Source organism: Sus scrofa, chromosome 9, assembly GCF_054392235.1.
Source record: "Sus scrofa isolate SSC_HxYL_T2T_F1_AM1 chromosome 9, Sscrofa_HxYL_maternal_Yorkshire_Landrace_v2.0, whole genome shotgun sequence".
In the NCBI taxonomy this organism is placed as follows: Eukaryota; Metazoa; Chordata; class Mammalia; order Artiodactyla; family Suidae; genus Sus; species Sus scrofa.
The window spans coordinates 135,422,165-135,442,187 of NC_139391.1; the positions used below are offsets into that span (position 1 = coordinate 135,422,165).

The following is a 20,023-nucleotide window of genomic DNA, read 5'->3' on the forward strand; positions in this document are numbered from 1 at the left end:
CATATAGAAGTTTCCGGGCTAGGGGTTGAATCGGAGCTGCGGTTGGGGCCTACGCCACAGCAACAGCAAGGCCAGATCCAAGCCACATCTGTGACCTGTGCCACAACTTGTGGCAACGCCGGTTCCTTAACTCACTGAGCGAGGTCAGGGACTGAATCCTCGTCCTCAAGGGCACAGTATTGGGTTCTTAACCTACTGAGCCACAATGGGAACTCCTATTTTTCTTTCTTCCTCTTTTGTCTCCTCTTCCACTAAGATCTCTATGTATATTTTCAATCTGAGGACTCCTATCTTTTAGAAAATCTTTAACTTAATCCTTCGACTTTGCTTCTTTATCATTTCTTCTATTTTTATATTATTTTATCCCTTAATTTATTTTTCTTTTGTAATGTCTCTTATGATTTCCCTTAGCTGTTGGAGGGTCCTAAACCTTTAAAGATCATTTTCAGATTTTCTGTTTTTATTCCATCCACAGTAAGTTCATCTCCTTGACGTTGTTATATTGACTTTCATGGTTGTAATTTTTTGTGTATTTAAGAATTTTGCTGAGCAACCATCGTGGCTCAGTGGTTAACGAATCCGACTAGGAACCATGAGGTTGCGGGTTTGATCCCTGGCTTTGCTCAGTGGGTTAAGGATCCAGCGTTGCCGTGAGCTGTGGTGTAGGTCACAGAGGCGGCTCAGATCCCGTGTTGCTGTGGCTCTGGTGTAGGCTGGGGGCCACAGCTCCAATTCGACCCCTAGCCTGGGAACCTCCACATGCCACAGGTGTAGCCCTAGAAAAGACAAAAAAAAAGAATTTTGCTCAGCTAGTGCTTCTTGACCTAAGTTTTTCATGTGCTTATTTTCTTATTGCTGCTTTCCCCTCTTACTATCTAGTCGTTTTGGTTGTTTTGTGTGTGTGCGTTTTTATTTGTCTCTTTTTTAGGGCCATACCCATGGAGCTGTAGCCGCTGGCCTATACCACAGCTCATGGCAACACCAGATCCTTACTGAGCGAGGCCAGGGATTGATCCTGTGTCCTCATGGATACTAGTCAGATTTGTTTCTACTGAGCCACGATGGGATCTTCTGTCTAATCATTTTGTGGTTGCCTTTTATCTGTCTCCTGAATAATCCCAGGCAGGAACCATATATTAAATTGATATTGGCACTGTGGGGCCCCTGTTCCACTGTAATATTGGAGATAGTGGATCTAGTCACTAAATCAGCAGGCACCTTAATCTAGGCCAAAGGCTTTGTGGCATTCTTTGCTTCCTATCATTTCTAGTGTAGCTTTAAGCATGCTGCCACTCCTCACTGTGGCTAATAACTGTTCTTTTGTTTTTGTGTTTTTCCAGCTTCCTATTAAGGGTGGGAAAACTCTACCTCAGCCCTTGGTTTCACATCTGAAGCTGACTTTCCTCATTTCCTGCTCCTCTGGAGCAGTTTGAGCCTCTTTTGTCTTGTGGGAAGCAAATTCCTGGCTACTCTTGCCTACCTGCCACCTCTCTACCAGTGGATCTACAACTTTAGCCTGACTTGCAGCTTTTACTCTTCGACTGTTTTCTGGCCCATAGAAGTGTATGCTTTGGGATTTGTCTTTTAAACTTTCTCTATCTATCCAATGATGTTTTGGACAAAGGTGGTGAGTTTTGTGAACTTCCAAGACCAGCTTGACTAGAAATCTAGGATGCTCTTAAATACATAGATCAACTTTAATTCCTCTGCTTAAAATCTTAAAATCTTCTAATGAAGAAATATGTGTAATAAGCTTCAAACCTTTCAGCAGTCCCTTACATGACCTGGCACTTTCCTTTGTGTTGTAGACCTAGGTCCCGTCTTGGAGTTCTCTCAGAGTGCCTCGCTTTCACACGGGGTTTTCCCCAGTGCTGCTAAGATTGGCATCTTCTCAACCTCTCCTTTCTCATTTAAGTACTACCTCCAGCACCTGAACACGTCGCCCTTGCATTGAGATTAGAGATCTTCCCTAATCACACTAATTAAAATAGCCTCTCCCAGTTCTCTATCATGACACTTGTTTGTTTCTTTAATAGCATTTGTTATATGTATTTTTTTTTTTTTTGGTCTTTTTGCCATTTCTTGGGCCACACCCACAGCATATGGAGGTTCCCAGGCTAGGGGTCGAATTGGAGCTGTAGCCGCCTGCCTTACACCAGAGCCACAGCAACACGGGATCTGAGCCATGTCTGAGACCTACACCACAGCTCACGGCAACGCTGGATCCTTACCCCACTGAGCAAGGCCAGGGATCAAACCCACCACCTCATGGTTCCTAGTCGGATTCATTAACCACTGAGCCACGACAGGAACTCTAGCATTTGTTATATGTATTCGTGTATTTCTTTATGTTTTCTCACAAAACTGAAAGCTTCGTGAGCTCTTTGTGTTTGCATTATATGTAGCCAGTATATAACGCCGTGCTCCATACTTACTGCATGACTATTATTCATGCATGTAATCAAGATATTTATTGAATGTCTACTATATGCCAGAGCTCTTCTTAGTGCAGAGGATGTAATGGTGAGCAACCCAGGCAGCGTCCTTGCTCTGCAGAGCTTACATTCTGGTGGCAGAAGAAAAGCATCAGCAAATGGAAAAAGGAATAACGTCAGTGCTAGGGTGATGGGTTCAGTGCTGGAAAACACTTTTCTGAGGAAGTAACACGAAGGAATTATCTTGTGACAAGAGGAAGAGCTTTTCAGTTGGAGAGAAGAGCGATAGAATAAGGTTCCTAAGTTAAGAATGAGCTTGAGTGTTTATAGAACAGAAGACCACTGGGGCTACAGTGGCTATAGTGGAAGGAATAGAGGGAAAGAATGTTACAGGATAAGGTTAGAGACTTGGCTGAGGCAAGATTACACAAGTTAGGAGTTTGGAAATAACATGATACCTTAAGAGAGATGCAGCTCTCCAATACAGAAGAAGCTGGTGAAGTGCAGGTAGGAGTGAATACAGAGGACTATACACCTGCCACGCAGCAGGTGTGTTAAACAGATCTGATTAAGTTGTAGCAAAGGAATCTCTTCCAGAAAGTCATAAATCACTGCTGCATTTTTGGTTTCATTTTCATGAGGGATGCTACTTTTCAATTCGTGGTTCTTATTCATGCTTTTAGTTACCCCTTTAAAACTAGTACAAGCCAGACATCCTAGGTTATGCATGTTTGCTCATCATGCTCATAAAATACAATGGAAATATCAAGGAAGCACTCAGTTAATTCATTTTTGCTGAATTTCTGAATTTGTGCAGGCTTTTGGAATTTCATGTTTCCTAGTTTAGTCGGTTCAGTGACCTGAAAACAAAACAAGGTTGATTACTCAATCTTTCATTTCCACTTTTTCATTTCCCTATGTTTTAGAAAGCAAGTGACAAGGGAAGGCAGTGTAGTCAAAAGCGCCTCACTTCCACATTTTTAAGAGCAAACTTTTGAAAAATATCTTTGCAGCAATCTTCTAATTAACTACCATGCGGATGTGTTTTCATTTGTCAGTTATAACCTTTTGTGGTCCTGTTAGTAAAACTAACCATTGCTTCTATATCATCCTCTTTTTAAAAAAGTTCTTTGTAGTTAACCTAAGAGACTCCCTTTTTATTATTTCCTGTCCTTCACTGAACATGTAGTGATGACAAGGAGCTATTTTAAGTTTCTCTACAGTAGACTTTATAGTTCCAATTCTTTTGCTGACCCTACAAGCAGAGGACTTAGAGACAGTTCCTCTTCCTTCTAATAGTGACTACTTGCTTAAGCCACTGCCAGAATATTTACAGGTAGTTACACACTTACAAGTGGTTTTGTTTCAAAAATTCACATTTGATCTGAGTTTTGGAATTTGGAATGTATTTCCCCCTGGAAAAAAAAATTACAAGTGGTATTATAAACAGACACGTTTCTAGGTTACTCTTTTTTTTTTTTTTTTTTTTTAATTTTTTGGTCTTTTGTCTTTTGTTGTTGTTGTTGCTATTTCTTGGGCCGCTCCTGCGGCATATGGAGGTTCCCAGGCTAGGGGTCCAATTGGAGCTGTAGCCACCGGTCTACACCAGAGCCACAGCAACTCGGGATCCGAGCCGCGTCTGCAACCTACACCACAGCTCACGGCAACGCCGGATCCTTAACCCACTGAGCAAGGGCAGGGACCGAACCCGCAACCTCATGGTTCCTAGTCGGATTCGTTAACCACTGTGCCACGACGGGAACTCCCTAGGTTACTCTTTAATGTAGCTGAAATACTACAATTTTTGATGAAAAATATTGTGAAAATCACATCTCAGAAGCACAGTAGTTCCACTACATGATGTTTAAATAGGATTTGCGGGGGAGTGAATTTGGATTTTTAAACACTTTTGTTTATGATAAGAGGTAGGTGGGGCCATAAAGATGTTCCCATCCAGGCTTTGGAGGGAGCCATGGGGAATGCTTCTGGAGGAAGCTGTCCCCATGTCCTGTATGGCAGGGACCAGCCATCTGCACGTGAGACAGTCTTAAGTCAAATGTTTGTCAGGAGTATCTATATGCTCTTATTAGTTACAAAATGCGAAAATTCATTTAAAGTCATCTTAAGTGAGGGATTAAAAAGTTTATATAGTTTGAAATTTCCTAAGCAGATGTTAATGTTGGTGAATACTTTTTTGATGCATTTATAAACAACATATTTACATATTTAATGATTATTTTTAAATGTGTGTTTGATATTTTTCCCCCTTTGTGGTTTTTTGAAAGTCTTTTTATGTTTGGTTTTATTCCTAAAATTATTGATTCTCTTTAGTTTTCAAAGAACAGAATTTAATTCACTTAACTGAAAAACGAAAAAGGTAATGTAATGTTTTTGTTTCTTTGGAAACAAAAGAACATCCATGGCCAATGGATGTTCCTGGAATAGGGATTGAACCCCTGACACAGCAGCAACATGAGCTGCTACAGTAACAATGCCAGATCCTTAACCCTCTGTGCCACAAGGGAATTCTGGTACTGTAATGTTAATAGTTGAAATGATTTTAACTCTAGACATGTTCTGTTTTTAATTATTTATTCAACATAATTTTATTTTGAGTTTTCATTATATTGGAGCTGATTTTTATCATTTATTAACTTATATCCCAAAGAGTGTAGTATAATTCCTGACCAAATGATATTGTAGGGAGTTACATATAGCATGTAGAAGAGCATGTAATGTGGGTTCTAATTCTATTAATTGTTTATTCAGTTATGTAATTATTCATTCAATTTAGATACATTTCTCAGCTCTCACAGCTCCTGTTTCCTTCTCTATAAAAGGATGCTGATGAAACTTGCTTGCCTCAGAGGATTGCTAAAGGTATTACACAGGATTGCTTGACAGTGTATGACAGCCCATAATACTGCAGAAATGGGTTGTCAGAGGGTCAGGTAGGGAAAGCTTTTGTGCCATTGTGTTTCTTTTCCCTGAACTCTGTGTTCATGGCCAAGTTTCTCAAAAGAATAATCTACATTCCTCAGCTTCACTTTTTTTTAAAAAAATTGAAGTATAGTGGACTTACAATGTTGCGTTAGTTTTAGGTTTACAACAAAGTGATTCAGGTATATATACACATATACATACATTTATGTGTGTGTGTGTATTCTCTTTCAGATCCTTTTCCCTTATAGGGTATTATGAAATGTTGAGTGTAGTTCCCCGTGCTATACAGTAGGTCCTTGTTGGTTATCTATTTTATGTATAATAGTATATGCTAATCCCAAACTCCTAATTGTCCCGCCTCTCCCAGTTTCAATTTTAATCTCTCGTTTTTGTCCAAAAACCCAGTAATATTTAGCATTTATATTGTTATGACTATGTAAATGTTCTTCACTATGAGTCAGGCACATGATGAATATATTTTCTTTCTTCAGCAACTTCCCATCCCCCTTTGGAATGCTCTGTTTTTCTCTTTGCTTTGTTTAGTGTTGTGTCTATCACTAGATCTGTAAAATTCCTCTCAATATGGTAAACACTTCAGTTATCCAGTTATCCATCACATCCACTTTTTTGTTGGTTTGTTCCTTGGCTTTTTTTTTTTTTTTTTTTTTGTCTTTTTTAGGGCTGCACTCATGGCATATGGAAGTTCCTAGGCTAGGGGCTGAGTTGGAGCTGTAGCCACCAGCCTGTGCCACAGCAGTGACAGATCTGAGCTGCGTCTGTGACCCACAACACAGCTCATGGCAATGCCAGATTCTTAACCCACTTAGTGAGGCCAGGGATTGAACCTGTGTCCTCATGGATGCTAGTTGGGTTCATTACCACTGAGCCACAATGGGAACTCCCTTGGTTTTTTTTTTTTTTTTTAATAGTTGATTTACAATTTTCTGTCAATTTCTGCTGTGCAGCAAAGTGACCCAGTTATACACACACACACACACTTCTTTTTCTCACATTATCCTCCATCATGTTCCATCACAAGTGATTAGATACAGTTCCCTGTGCTGTACAGCAGGATCTCATTGCTTATCTACTCCGAATGCAGTAGTTTGCATCTACTAACCCCAAATTCCTAGTCCATCCCACTCTCTCCCCTTCTCCCTTGGCAACCAAAAATCTCTTTTCCATGTCCATGAGTTTGTTTCTTTTCTGTAGATAGGTTCATTTTTGCCATATATTAGATTCCAGCTCTAAGTGATATCATATAGTATTTGTCTTTCTCTTTCAAACTGACTTCACTTAGTGTGAGAATCTCTGGTTCTATCCATGTTGCTGCAAATGGCATTATTTTGTTCTTTTTTATGGCAGAGTAATATTCCATTGTATATATGTATCACATCTTCTTAATCCATTCATCTGTCAATGGACATTTAGGTTGTTTCCCTGTATTGGCTATTGTGAATAGTGCTGCATGAACATAGAGGTGCATGCACCTTTTTTTTTTTTTTTTTTTTTTTTTGCTTTTAGGGCCTCACCAGCGGCATATGGAAGTTCCCAGGCCAGGGGTCGAATCAGAGCTATAGCTGCCAGCCTACACCACAGCCACAGCAACACCAGATCTGAGCCATGTCTGCTATCTACACCACAGCTCATGGCAATGCCAGATCCTTAACCCACTGAGCGAGGCCAGGGATTGAACCTACAACCTCATGGTTCCTAGTCGGATTCATTGCCACTGCACAACGACAGGAACTCCAATGTATCTTTTTCAATGAAAATTTTGTCCGGATATTTGCCCAGGAGTGGGATTGTTAGATCATATTGTAGTTCTATATTCAGTTTTCTGAGGTACCTCCATACTGTTTTCCATAGTGGTTGTACCAATATACAGCCCTACCAACAGTATAGGAGGGTTCCCTTTTCTCCACACCCTCTCCAGTGTTTGTTATTTGTAGATGGCCATTCTGACTGGTGTGAAGTGGTACTTCATTATAGTTTTGATTTGCATTTCTCTAATAATTAGTGACGTTGAGCATTTTTTCATGTGCCTATTAACTAGCTGTATGTCTTCTTTGGAGAAATGTCTCTTCAGGTCTTCTGCCCATTTTTCATTTGGGTTGTTTGGTTTTTTTGCTGTTGAGTTGTATGAGTTGTTTGTAAATTTTGGAGATTAAGCTCTTTTCATTTGCATAATTGAAACTATTTTCTCCCATTCCTTAGGTTGTCTTTTTTTTTTTTATGGTTTTCTTTGCTGTGCAAAAGCTTGTAAGTTTGATTAGGTCCTATTTGTTTATTTTTGTTTTTATTTCTATTGCTTTGGGATACTGACCTAAGAAAACATTTGTATGGTTAATGTCAGAGAATGTTTTGCCCATGTTCTCTTCTAGGAGTTTTATGGTGTCTTGTCATCAAATCCATTTTTAAAACCCTTTCCTTTTTCTTGGAGGTATTCCTCTGGAAGCCTTTTGTCTTCCTGTTCTAATCTGGACTTGTTGCTCTCTAGGCCTGCTGCAAAGCTTTCATCCTATCTGTTCCTTTCCTCTTTATCCTGGGAATTTCCTTTTCTTCTTTTCTATTTTGGATCGTGTTTCCTGGTTCCTGTGTTTGCTTCTTTCTTGATTTATTCCCTTGTTTTGGTATAGCACATCCTCTACCGCCCACCTTCTATTCCCACTCACCCCCAGCCATCCAGCACCAAATCCTCTTTCGGCAAATCTCATAACATCTGTGAAGCTTTTACTCTCCTTTCAGTTCACCTGTTGGATTGACCTCACCCTCCTTTGTGCCTCCACAGCATACTTTATCATAGCCTTGGTCCATCATACTTGTCAAGCACCTACTCTATATGTCAGGCACTATGTTAAAAACTAGGACATCCACCATTGAGAAAATGAAGTTCTTACTCCCGAGGGAGTTCTGAAAGCTAAATAAGAACAAGGTTCTCACTGGAGGCAGTACTGCCCCCTAGCGGCCATTTGAGAAAGTGGGAAATTTTTAATTATCACCGTAATGGGAGATTATGTCTGCTATGTAGTAGTCAGGGGCCAGGAACACTAAATGTCTTACGAGTCCTGCACAATTTTAGAATGTTCCACCACACAGTCATGTGTGAAAATCTGTTCATAGTTATCCAGGCCTGGGATCTGACTCCATTTTGCACATAACCCCAAACCACTCAGCACTTTTTACCTTGTCATTGCTTGTACAAAAGATGGAAAACAGCTGTGTCCATCAATGTGGATTTATAGAAGAAAAATTTTTTTTCTTTCTTTTTTTTTTAAGGGCTGCACTTGCAACATATATAAGCTCCCAGGCTAAGGGAGGAATCGGAACTGCAGCTGCCAGCCTGTACCAGTCACAGCAACACCAGATCTGCCGCATCTGTGACCTACACCACAGCTCACGGCAGTGCCAGATCCTTAACCCACTGAGCGAGGCAAGGATTTGAACCCACATCCTCATGGATACTAGTCGGATTCCTAACATGCTGAGCCACAGCAGGAATTTCTAGAAGAAAAAAAAAAAAATTTAAGTAGCATGTGTTTATACAAAAAATTATGAATCCCTTGGATGATAGATTCATGCAGCAGCAGTGAAGAGGAAAATGCTTGCCTTACTCTGTACATAAAAGTAAGATAACTTTCCTGAGTTAATGTTAAAAAAAGATTTTGGGAGTTCTCGTCATGGCTCAGTGGTTAACGAATCTGACTAGGAACGATGAGGTTGCGGGTTTGATCCCTGGCCTTGCTCAGTGGGTTCAGGATCCCGCATTGCCGTGAGCTGTGGTGTAGGTTGCAGATGTGGCTCGGATCCCACGTTGCTGTGGCTCTGGTGTAGGCCAGCAGCTACAGCTCCTATTAGACCCCTAGCCTGGGAACCTCCATATGCCATGGGAGTGGCCCTAGAAAAGGCAAAAAGTCAAAAAAAAAAAAAAAAGATTTTGTTCATTAGTATGTATATGTATGTATATAATGATATACTCTGCATAGCTTGATGACTTTGTACACACATGTACACATAAGAACATATAACTGCTACCTGGATCTAGATAGAGTGTTTTGCATAATCGGGAAACACAAGGTAAATTTTTTTTTCTTATCTTTTTTTTTTTTTTTGTCTTTTTTTTTGCCATTTCTTGGGCCGCTCCAGTGGCATATGGAGGTTCCCAGGCTAGGGGTTCAATCAGAACTGTAGCCGCCGGCCTACGCCAGAGCCACAGCAACGTGAGATCCAAGCCTTGTCTGCAACCTACACCACAGCTCACGGCAATGCCGGATCGTTAACCCACTGAGCAAGGGCAGGGACCGAACCCGCAACCTCATGGTTCCTAGTCGGATTCGTTAACCACTGCGCCACGACGGGAACTCCACCTTTTCTTTTTTTAGGTCTGCACCCAAGGTTCCCAGCCTAGGGGTTGAATCAGAGCTATGAGCTGCTGGCCTACACCACAGTCACAGCAACGCCAGAGCCACATCCTAGCCGTGTCTACAACCTACAGCACAGCTCACGGCAGCACTGGGTCCTTAACCCACTCAGTGAGACCAGGGATCAAACCTGCATCCTCATGGATCCTAGTCAGGTTCATTAACCACTGAGCTGTGAAGGGAACTCCGTAACCTTATGTTTAAATAGAATGTTACATTTTCAAATATTGTACCCATTATGTTTTCATATATACAATAAATACAGTCCAAAATGTCCAAAAAATCTGGACGCATAAGGAAAATTTCATATTTATTACATTTTTTACATATCAGCAGTTGGGCCCATTACTTAATTTTTTAATTTTTTTGCTTTTTAGGGCCACACCCACAGCATATGGAAGTTGCTGGGCAACTGGTCAAATAGGAGTTGCAGCTGCCAGCCTACACCACAGCCACAGCAATGCAGGATCCAAGCCGTGTCTGCAACCTATACTACAGCTTATGGTAACTCTGGAGTCTTAACCCACTGAGCAAGACCAGGGATTGAACCTGCATCCTTATGGATCCCAGTCAGGTTCATTACTTCTGAGCCAGAACAGGAACTCCACCCATTACTTTAACTTTTACTTGAGGAGGTAATTTGAGGTTGAAGAAAAAGATACTGAGTATATCGTTTACAAATGTAACTAACACATATTTATCCTGCTTCCCAATTTTATGGACACTGTGTACCCCCAAAAAGTTTCCTTCTCTCCCTTCTTGCTGCTCTCAGAGGTAACCACCATTCTGACTTACATCATCATATTTCTTACATACTCCATCTCTGTTAGTTTACATGTGTAGGAAAGGCAAATTGAACTAAAAAGAAACAACAAATCTTTGCAACCAGAGTTGCATTTTATCAGTCTAATTATGAAATGTTTTAGATCCCAGTTTCAACTTTCATACTCTCGTTTTTCAAAGGATAATGAATTACTGAGAGCATTTCAAACAGTATTTTTAATTGAAAAGGATTTTGGTACACAAAGCTAATGGGAAATATGAAATAAATTTGAGAGTCCTTTTAATAGAATTTAAATGTTACTGATTTAATAGAAGCACATAAAATGAGGGAGTCTCATTTTTTATTTATAGAAATGATTTTTAAATTCTTTTTATTGACACAGTAAACATAATTATATTTTTGTACAATGTTAAGAAACTATGTGAATATTAAAAATTTAAAGTAGATTGCTTGTCTTTATACTTACTCTGAATTTATCCACAGAAGTCAACCATATATATTCTCTATAGTTTCTCATATTTCTGTTTTTGCCTAATCCATCCTCTCTTCCCTATTGCCTTTAAAAAAAATTATTTTTTATTTAAGTGTAGTTGATCACGTGTTTCTTCAGTTTCTGTTGTACAGCAAAGTGACCCAATCACACACAGTTCCCTGTGCCATACAGTAGGGCCCCATTGCCCATCCATTCCAAACATAGCAGTTTGCATCCGAAAACTCTGAACTGCCCATCCATGCCTCTCCCTCCCCCGTCCCCCCTCCCCGCTGAGAACCAGCAGTCTGCTCTCCTTGGCTGTGATCTATTGCTGTTTTGTAGGTAGGATCATCTGTGCCATATTTCAGATTCCACAAATAAGTGATATTGTGTATGGTATTTGTCTTTTTCAATCTGGCTTACTTCATTTAGTATGAGAATCTCTAGTTCCATCCATGTTGCTGCATTTGGCACTAGTTTTCTTTTTATAGCTGAGTAATATTTCATTGTGTGTGTGTGTGTGTGTGTGTGTGTGTGTACATGATGAGGGTATATATGTGGATATTCTTAATCCACTCCTGTCAATGAACATTTAGGTTGTTTCAATGTCTTGGCTATTACGAATAGTGCACCAGTGAACATAGGGGTGCAGGTGTCTTTTTCAGTGAAAGTTTTGTCTGGATATATTCCCAGGAGTGGGATTGCTGAATCATATGTTAGTTCTATGTTTAGTTTTCTGAGGTCCCTCCATCCTGTTTTCCATAGTGGTTGTACCAATTTGCATTCCCACCAACAGTGTGGGAGGGTTCCCTTTTCTCCACACCCTCTCCAGCATGTGTTATTTGTTGACTTGTTGATGATGGCCCATTGCCTTCTGACAGTGTGATCTCTGATTTCATTTTAGGTGACTGTGTTTACCAAATGCAGCCTGAATTACAGTGGAATTTCACAGCAGGAGATATGTTTCCTGTTGGATTTAATCTTGCACTTTCCCATATCATAATGTAGGGAATTATTTCGACATGACACTTTTAATAGGGCCATCACATTTGTAGATATACTTTACTTCCTAATTTTCACCATTTCAACATCCTTTACTTTGTCTTGGTGTGTTTTCCCCACTCCGTTAAGATTATTTCCTCCTCATTCAAATAAATCTAGTCTGTTATGTCTGTGATCTTTTGTTTTCTATATAGAATAGCTTCTGATCTTTTGTTTTCTCTATAGAATGGATGCAAATATAAATTTTCCTAAATCCAAGTTTATTCAGTATAAATAGGTACAAGGATCTGAGTACATTTTTATATATTCTGGTATGATTGGATCTGGAGCATATTAAATATATTAATAATATATTATAAATATCTGTTTCTATATTTCTCTTTATGTGTGTAGGAACTTATTTTATAGTAGTAAAGGGAGCTTTACAAAATATGTTCTGAGAGGGGAGCTGGGTCCAGTAGGGTTGAGAAACACTATTCTAGACAAATTAGTGCAATGAAGTCTTCCAGTATTCAGCTCATACTGTTCAGGACCGAGTGGGAGCCTGTGGCAGGGAAGTGATCTATTACGGCAGCAGGTGGAATGAGTGACAGGGATTGTGGAAACAGGAGACTGCTCAGGAAAAGTTTGAGCTGATTTTGAAAAAGTATGCCTTTTCCTATATGTTTCTATATGTCTCTCTCTTCTAAACTGAAAGTTCCTTGAGGGGCAGGGACCACTTTTCCTTACTCTGAGTACCTAGTACTGGTACTTGTCCAGGGAAAATACATACTAAATATTAGAAGAATGGGCAGCTCCACACAAGTGTGCAGGTTTGATGAGGAAACAGTAAGTGTGAGCCTGGCTGGAAGCCAGATTGCCACAAGAGTACCAAAGATTGGATCATTTATTTGCCCAGGGCCAGGAGAAAATTTAGTAATTATTTGACTACTTTTGGAGGATCTCTCTAAATCTTTAAAGAATTGAAATTAAATTAGCATATTATTCTGAGGAAAGGGTCCTTATAGGGTTTATGAATTTGGATAGGAAAAAATTACATTGTTATTTTTATTAACCTTGAACTGAAATTTGGCATTTCCTTTAATTTTGAATGCAAGTAATAGTGGTAGTATTACTAGTACCAATATATACATATATTTTTGCTACTAGAAGCCACAGATACTTTCAATTTCAATTGTTCCAGATACCTCACAATATTGTTTATACTCATTATTTTTTTATTATGTTAAATAGACCTACCACATGATCTTGTTATTTAAATCATTAATTAAGACACACTGGAGTTTCCTGATGGCTCAGCAGATTAAAGATCCAGCGTTGTCACTCCTTTGGCACAGGTTCAATTCCCTAGGAACTTCCACATGTTGCAGATACGGCCAAAAAGGAAAAAAAAAAAAAAAAAAAAGAAGAAGCACCTGTATTACCTATCACAATTTTTAAGTAATTCCACTTTTAAATTATATTTTAAGACATTATTCAGAAAGTCTAGACTAAGCAAATTAATGTATAGTGATAGAAATCAGATGAGTGGTTGCTTGTATGAAAGACTGACTGGGAAAGGGGTGCAAGAAAACTTTCTGGGGTGATGGAAATGTCCCATGTCTTTGGTATACATTTGTCGAAGGTGATTGAATGTTAAACTGAAGATCTCCATTTCACTGTGTGTAAATTATACCTCGGTTTTAAAACTGAATACATTAAAAAATTCTGAGAAGGGGTATGTGGGTTTTACCAAATTGCCAAAGAAATCTCTGGGAACAAAAAAAGGTAAAGAACCCTTTTCTGAGGCCATCAAGTTGCCTTTGCCTTTCTCATTTAAGTGCCCTCTTTTTCTCGGTTGCTTTTGCTCTTCATTTCCTGTTTTTTCTGAATGTATTCTCATTTTTTTGAGCTAAGGAAAGTCAGAAAAGAAAAAGAGCAGCTATGAAAGAAATTCCCTGCTTGGCTTATATGCCAGTCTCTTCAAGTCAGTAAAGCTGTAGCCCTCCTAACATAGTTATATACTTGCTTAGACTTGAAGAAATTTCTGCTATGAATTACTCTTCTAAAAACTAATTTGTAGGTGATTTCATAATGAAACGATTTTTCTTACCTCCAGTTTCACTTGGAGTTTTACTAGGATTTTTATCCCTTTATATCATTGATTATGCAGTTCTGTTATGAAGTAGCCATGAACGTTTGTAACACAAATTGGAAGAAAATAAGATAAATGTATTAAGACTCAGAAAAGCATGGAGGAAATAGTGTGAAAAAAAGAACATTTCTGACAAATCTATTCCAGATTTTTTCTAGAAATTTTATTTAGGTATTCTTTGATATAGTATGATTATATATTCTAAGTTCAAATATATTTTACTTACTTTCATAAAATTCAGAGTAATACAGATAGCAGATGTTAGCCTATATTTATTTTAAACCTGATGATGGTGCTTGAAGATGTTAAACCTGGTGGTGGATACTATAAAGAACAAACATTAGATTCTCTCACAGGACTACACAGTGCTAAGACTAATAGTACAACTCTTGTCTTATGTTATACTTATAACTATTAGTTTTTCTCTGCTGGTCTAATATTTTCACAGTCTTTTCATCTAGATAAATTTAATAGGATACTTGTTTTAGTAGACTACAAAATATTCTAAGAAAGATTGGACTAAGGTGAATAGTTCTAACAGATGGTCCAGATAGCATCTGCATGTCTTCCTTGCAAATAAAAAACCTAAAATACTGTTTGGTGGTTTCTTTGCAGCCCCTCGTATGGAAAACTTAAAATGCAGAGGAGAAGCAATAGCTGAGGGTATCAGTGAAGCCATGAAGGTAAAAGCTACATGCTGAATTACAAAGTGAACAACATATGTATCTATGTTTTTGCTTTCAACATTCGTATGTGTTTTGTAATAGGAATTCTTAGCAGTAGTCTTTTATTTTATTTTTTATTTTTTTATTTTTTTGGTCATTTCTTGGGCCGCTCCCACGGCATATAGGAGGTTCCCAGGCTAGGGGTCTAATCGGGACTGTAGCTGCCAGCCTACACGAGAGCCACAGCAACACGGGATCCGAGCCGCGTCTGCGACCTACACCACAGCTCAGGGCAATGCCGGATCTTTAACCCGCTGAGCAAGGCCAGGGATTGAACCTGCAACCTCATGGTTCCTAGTCGGATTCGTTAACCACTGCGCCACGACAGGAACTCCCAGCAGTAGTCTTTTAAATAGATCTTAAATGGATTTATTAAGTGACAGTACTGTTCAGAATAACTACCATTTATTAAGTACTTAATATGTGCCAGCATTATACCTGGCTTCTTTTAAAGGTTGGTTACATTTTTGAGTTCTGAGTTAGCAGAAGCAGTCCATCAAATAATTTTTCTTTTTTAATCTTTTTGCCTTTTCTAGGGCCTCTCCTGCGACATATGGAGGTTCCCAGGCTAGGGATCTAATCAGCCGACCCGTCTATGCCAGAGCCACAGCAATGCGGGATCCGAGCTGCGTCTGCGACCTACACCACAGCTCACGGCAACGCCGGATCCTCAACCCACTGAGCAAGGCCAGGGATCGAACCCGCAACCTCATGGTTCCTAGTCGGATTCGTTAACCACTGAACCACAACGGGAATTACATCAAATAATTTTTTATAATAATGCCAGCTAACATTAGGTCAACAATTAGTATGAGTCAGATGCCATCTAACTGCTTTACATATATTACCTCATTTAATCTTTACAGTAATTCTCTAAGGTAGGTTCTGCTATTTCCCTATTTCATAGATAAGGAAACTAAGGCACAAAGGGCCTAAGTAGATTCCCTACATAAATAATAGTGCCAGAATTTAAACTTTGGATGTTTGGCTCCGGTGCCTATACTCTTAACCACTGGGTTATACTGTGTTGACACAAATAATCGATAAACAGTATATGATAAGAACAGAAGAGAGTTTCATTAGAACCTTGGGCTGGGAAAAATGTAGTCAGCCACACATCTTGGTAGAAATTGCTGCTAATCACAAAGATCAGATATCTCAAGTTAATGATTTTAGTGTCTTTTTCTATGTTATGGGAAGATGCAAGAATCGAGGGTTATTGAAATTCTTCCTTAGATACGCATCTTAACTGTCTAGGAGCCTGTATATCCAAAGCACAGTGTTTCGTCTTTCTTTTTCCCATCCTGAATGCCCCAGGGCACCCTGTGTTGGGCGACTGCAGTGGGTTGTGACTTAATCCTTTATGTAACGGGATGATGAGCAAAGTCTCTTCTGTAATGGCTAAAGCAGATGTACAATGTGTGCTCGGTAGGCCGTGAGACAGGCTGTTTCAGTCAGCCTAAAGTTCAAGCTAAATCACGTATAAGCCAGGGTGATTTCCCCATACCTCAGTATGTGAAGATGTCTCCCATCAACTGTGTATCCAACGTGGAGTTTTAATATTATTATAATAAAACTGTTTATATTCTTAACATTTATTTTACCCAAACAGAAAACATCTGGATATCTAGTATACGAAAATTATTTTTTAAACTCCTTCAGAATCACACATTTCGATCATTTTCTGTAACATTTATTTTATGGTTTGCATTAATCCCATGATTTTCTGGCACTAATGCTTCTCTTATAGCATGTTCTTTTTTTTTTTTTAAAGACGACTTTATTGAATTATAACAAGCATTCAACCAAAGTGTACAGTTTGATGTTTTGACATGTAGGTCTTTGAAACCATTACCACCCTCAAGATGCTAAACATATTCATCATCCCAAGGTTTTCTCCTGCATCTGGGTAAACATTCCCTCTTGTCCTTCATCTTTAATCATCCATAGGCATCTGCACTCTGCCACTATAGATTGGTTTGCATTTTCTAAAGTTTTGTATGAATGGAATCATACTGTGTGATTGCCTTTTAGCCAGTATAATTATTTTGAGATTAATTTTGTTGCATGTCTTAATAGTTCCTTTTTATTGCCAAGTATCTATGGCTATATCACAGTTTGTTTATCCATCACCCAGTGATGGACATTTGGGTGGCTCCCAGTTTTGGGCTGATAAGCAAAGGAGCCAAGAAAATTTATTTACAAATCTTTGATTGGACATCCGCCTTTATTTTTCTATGGGTAAATATGTAGGAAATAGAGTGGCTGAATTTTATGGCAAGTACATGTTAACCTTTTTTTTTTTTTTTTTTTTTTTTTTGTCTTTTATCTTTTTGGGGCTGTACCTGTGGCATATGGAAGTTCCTAGGCTAGGGGTCGAATTGGAGCTATAGCTGCTGGCCTATACCACAGCCACAGCAACACCAGATCCAAGTTGTGTCTGTGACCTACACCACAGCTCACGGCAACTCTGGATCCTTAACCCACTGAGCGAGGCCAGGGATGGTTCCTAGTTGGATTCGTTTCCACTGTGCCATGACAGGAACTCCAATGTTACTTTTTTTTTTTTAAAGATTTTTATTTTTTTCTTTATAGTTGATTTACCATATTCTGTCAATATCTGCTGCGCAGCAAAGTGACCCAGTTATATATATGTACATATATGTATAAAACCCAAATATATATATATGTGCACACATTCTTTTTCTCACATTATTCTCTATCATGTTCCATCAAAAGTGGCTAGATATAGTTCCCTGTGCTCATAGCATGTTCTTAGTCAGGAATTGACAAACTGTGGTTGGCCAGGCTAAAATCCAGCCTGCTCCCTATTTTTGTAAATAAAACCATATTGGAGCACAGGCACGTACATTCACTTTCTTATTGTCTGTGGCTTCTTTACGTTACAACGGGAAGGTTGAGTCATTGCGATCGAGATGGAAAGGCCCTCGGAGCCTAAGCTGTTTACTCCGTGGCCCTTTACAGGAAGAATGCACTGATCCATGCTCTTGATTAAAGATTTCTAAAATACGTACTATCCTAAAATACGGAATTTCAGACATTAACTTTTTAACTCTGAAATTCTGTTACCTCCTACTTTGCCAGAATTTTATTTTATTACCTGACCTTTTAGTAATAGAACATAGCTTTTTCTTTTTTTTTCTTCTTCTTTTTTTTTAGGGCCACTTATGACACATGAAAGTTCTCAGGCTAGGGGTCTAGTCAGAGCCACAGCTGCCGGCCTATACCAGAGCCACAGCAACAAGGGATCTGAGCTGCGTCTGTGACCTACAGTTCATGGCAATGCCTGATCCTTAACCCACTGAGCGAGGCCAGGGATCGAATCGGAAACCTCATGGTTCCTAGTTGGATTAATTCCCGCTGTGCCACGATGGGAACTCCAGAACATAGCTTTTTCATTTTAGCTTTTTGTTAAAATTCCTCAGTTAAAACTGGAATTTTAGGGTAAAGTCAAATATCCATGACCTGAACGTTTAAGTTTTAGGAAAAGCCTTGACCCGAAGAGTTAAAATACTCAAGGGTTGTCTCTGTCTCTGTGTGCTTGTGTTTCAGCCTCAGATTAATGTTGAGTATTACTGTTGCTTGTTTTTTAAGTCCTTGCCTGCCTTAATTGAACAAGGAGATGGATTTTCCCAAGTTTTAAAGATGCAGCCTATCATCCAGCTCCAGAGAGTCCACCAAGAAGTCTTTTCTGGTTGTTGTAGGAAACCCGATGTTAAACCTGAGAGCTTTATAGCGCAAATAGAAACCACACCAGCAGAGACTTCTACTAGGAAAAGCACTGACTTGGTACTGAGAAGAAAGCGAACTAAAGACTGCCCGCAGAGAAAATGGTATCCATTGCGGCCAAAAAGAATCAATCTTGACACCTAAGCTCCTTTGTTTGTCTTGGGAGTGGAAATCGGGCACTGTCAGCGTTTAGACTACAGCCTAATGCCTAGCTGGGACTTCCAGAGTGGCTCTTTGCTGGGATGTGATGTCACATTGTATGTCTTTCCTCACCTTTCATCGAGAGCCAATGGAAAGCATATAGTTTCTAAATATTGGCACAAAGCCCATCAGTGGTCATTAACAGCGCAGACTTTTACGGTCTTTGAATCCCATCAACACTTGGTTGCCTTACAGCTTTTATGGAGTTCCAAAAGTAAAATACTCCTTTGGGGTTCCTGCATATACGTCTTGCTTAAAAAAAAGAAGAGCTATGTAGCAGTTATTTTTTATTTAAGGACTGAAAGACATCTTCATTTCTACATAGGAACAGATGCAGTTGTGTTTTTGTTTTTTGTCTTTTTCTAATGCAGTTTGATTTATCAAGTTAATATGCAGATGACAAGACTGGCTTTGACTTTGTTACTCTTAAGTTCTGCCGAGTTGGATTTGTGGGATCAATTTTAGGATTTTTTGGTTTTGTTTTGAAAGACGAAGATAATGTGTAAGAATTTCTCTTAGAAATAAAAATTGGTATGTAGCCAATGTTTCTTACCTACAGTTTGTTTTCCATAGACCTTTTGACTTTTAAACATAATTTGTCTTGGAACTAATAATTTATTTTCAGGATTCTCACTTCTCTGCAGATGATTCGAGTTCAAAAATATATAACAGATTAATACATTAAACAAATTGCCATTGTAGAACAAATATAGATGCAGTCATACTATTTTATATTCAAGGATGTCTGTATATAAAGTATATAATCATTGGTGGAAGTCTGAGAAAGCTATATTGCCTGGACTTCTAACGTTTAACTATAGTTTCTTAGAGCTCTTATCGTGCCTCTTACTCACATTAACACAATGTAGGGCAGGGCCATCGAATTTGCCAACCGTGTCCCGATTAATGACTATATACCTTCATTCCTTTGCAGAGCAATTTACTAATCATGAGGTTGGAAAAATCTGTCCTTCTCTTGTTCATTATGTCTTAATAATCATAAAAGTCTAAAATGTGACAGAAAGTCTGTCTCAGTGAAGAAAACTTCAAAAGCTACTCTATCCCATTCAGTATTTGAATGTTACAACTTGAGATTTGTATATTTGTGTGTTTTTTATTAAAATAATGTGTTTTTATTAAAATAATGTACAAAGAC

At 38.9% G+C, this 20,023-nt stretch overlaps 1 protein-coding gene across 2 annotated transcripts in view; it reads left to right on the forward strand.

Moving 5' to 3' along the window:
- Positions 1-20,023, forward strand: part of NSL1 (NSL1 component of MIS12 kinetochore complex) — a 47,057-nt gene extending 27,034 nt beyond the window's left edge. For both annotated transcript variants that reach the window (XM_084978065.1, XM_084978064.1), the window contains exons 5-6: positions 14,807-14,874; positions 18,532-20,023. In XM_084978065.1, the coding sequence (XP_084834191.1) occupies positions 14,807-14,874; positions 18,532-18,810 (347 nt within the window). In that variant the 3' untranslated portion in view covers positions 18,811-20,023. The remainder of the gene's footprint in view (positions 1-14,806; positions 14,875-18,531) is intronic.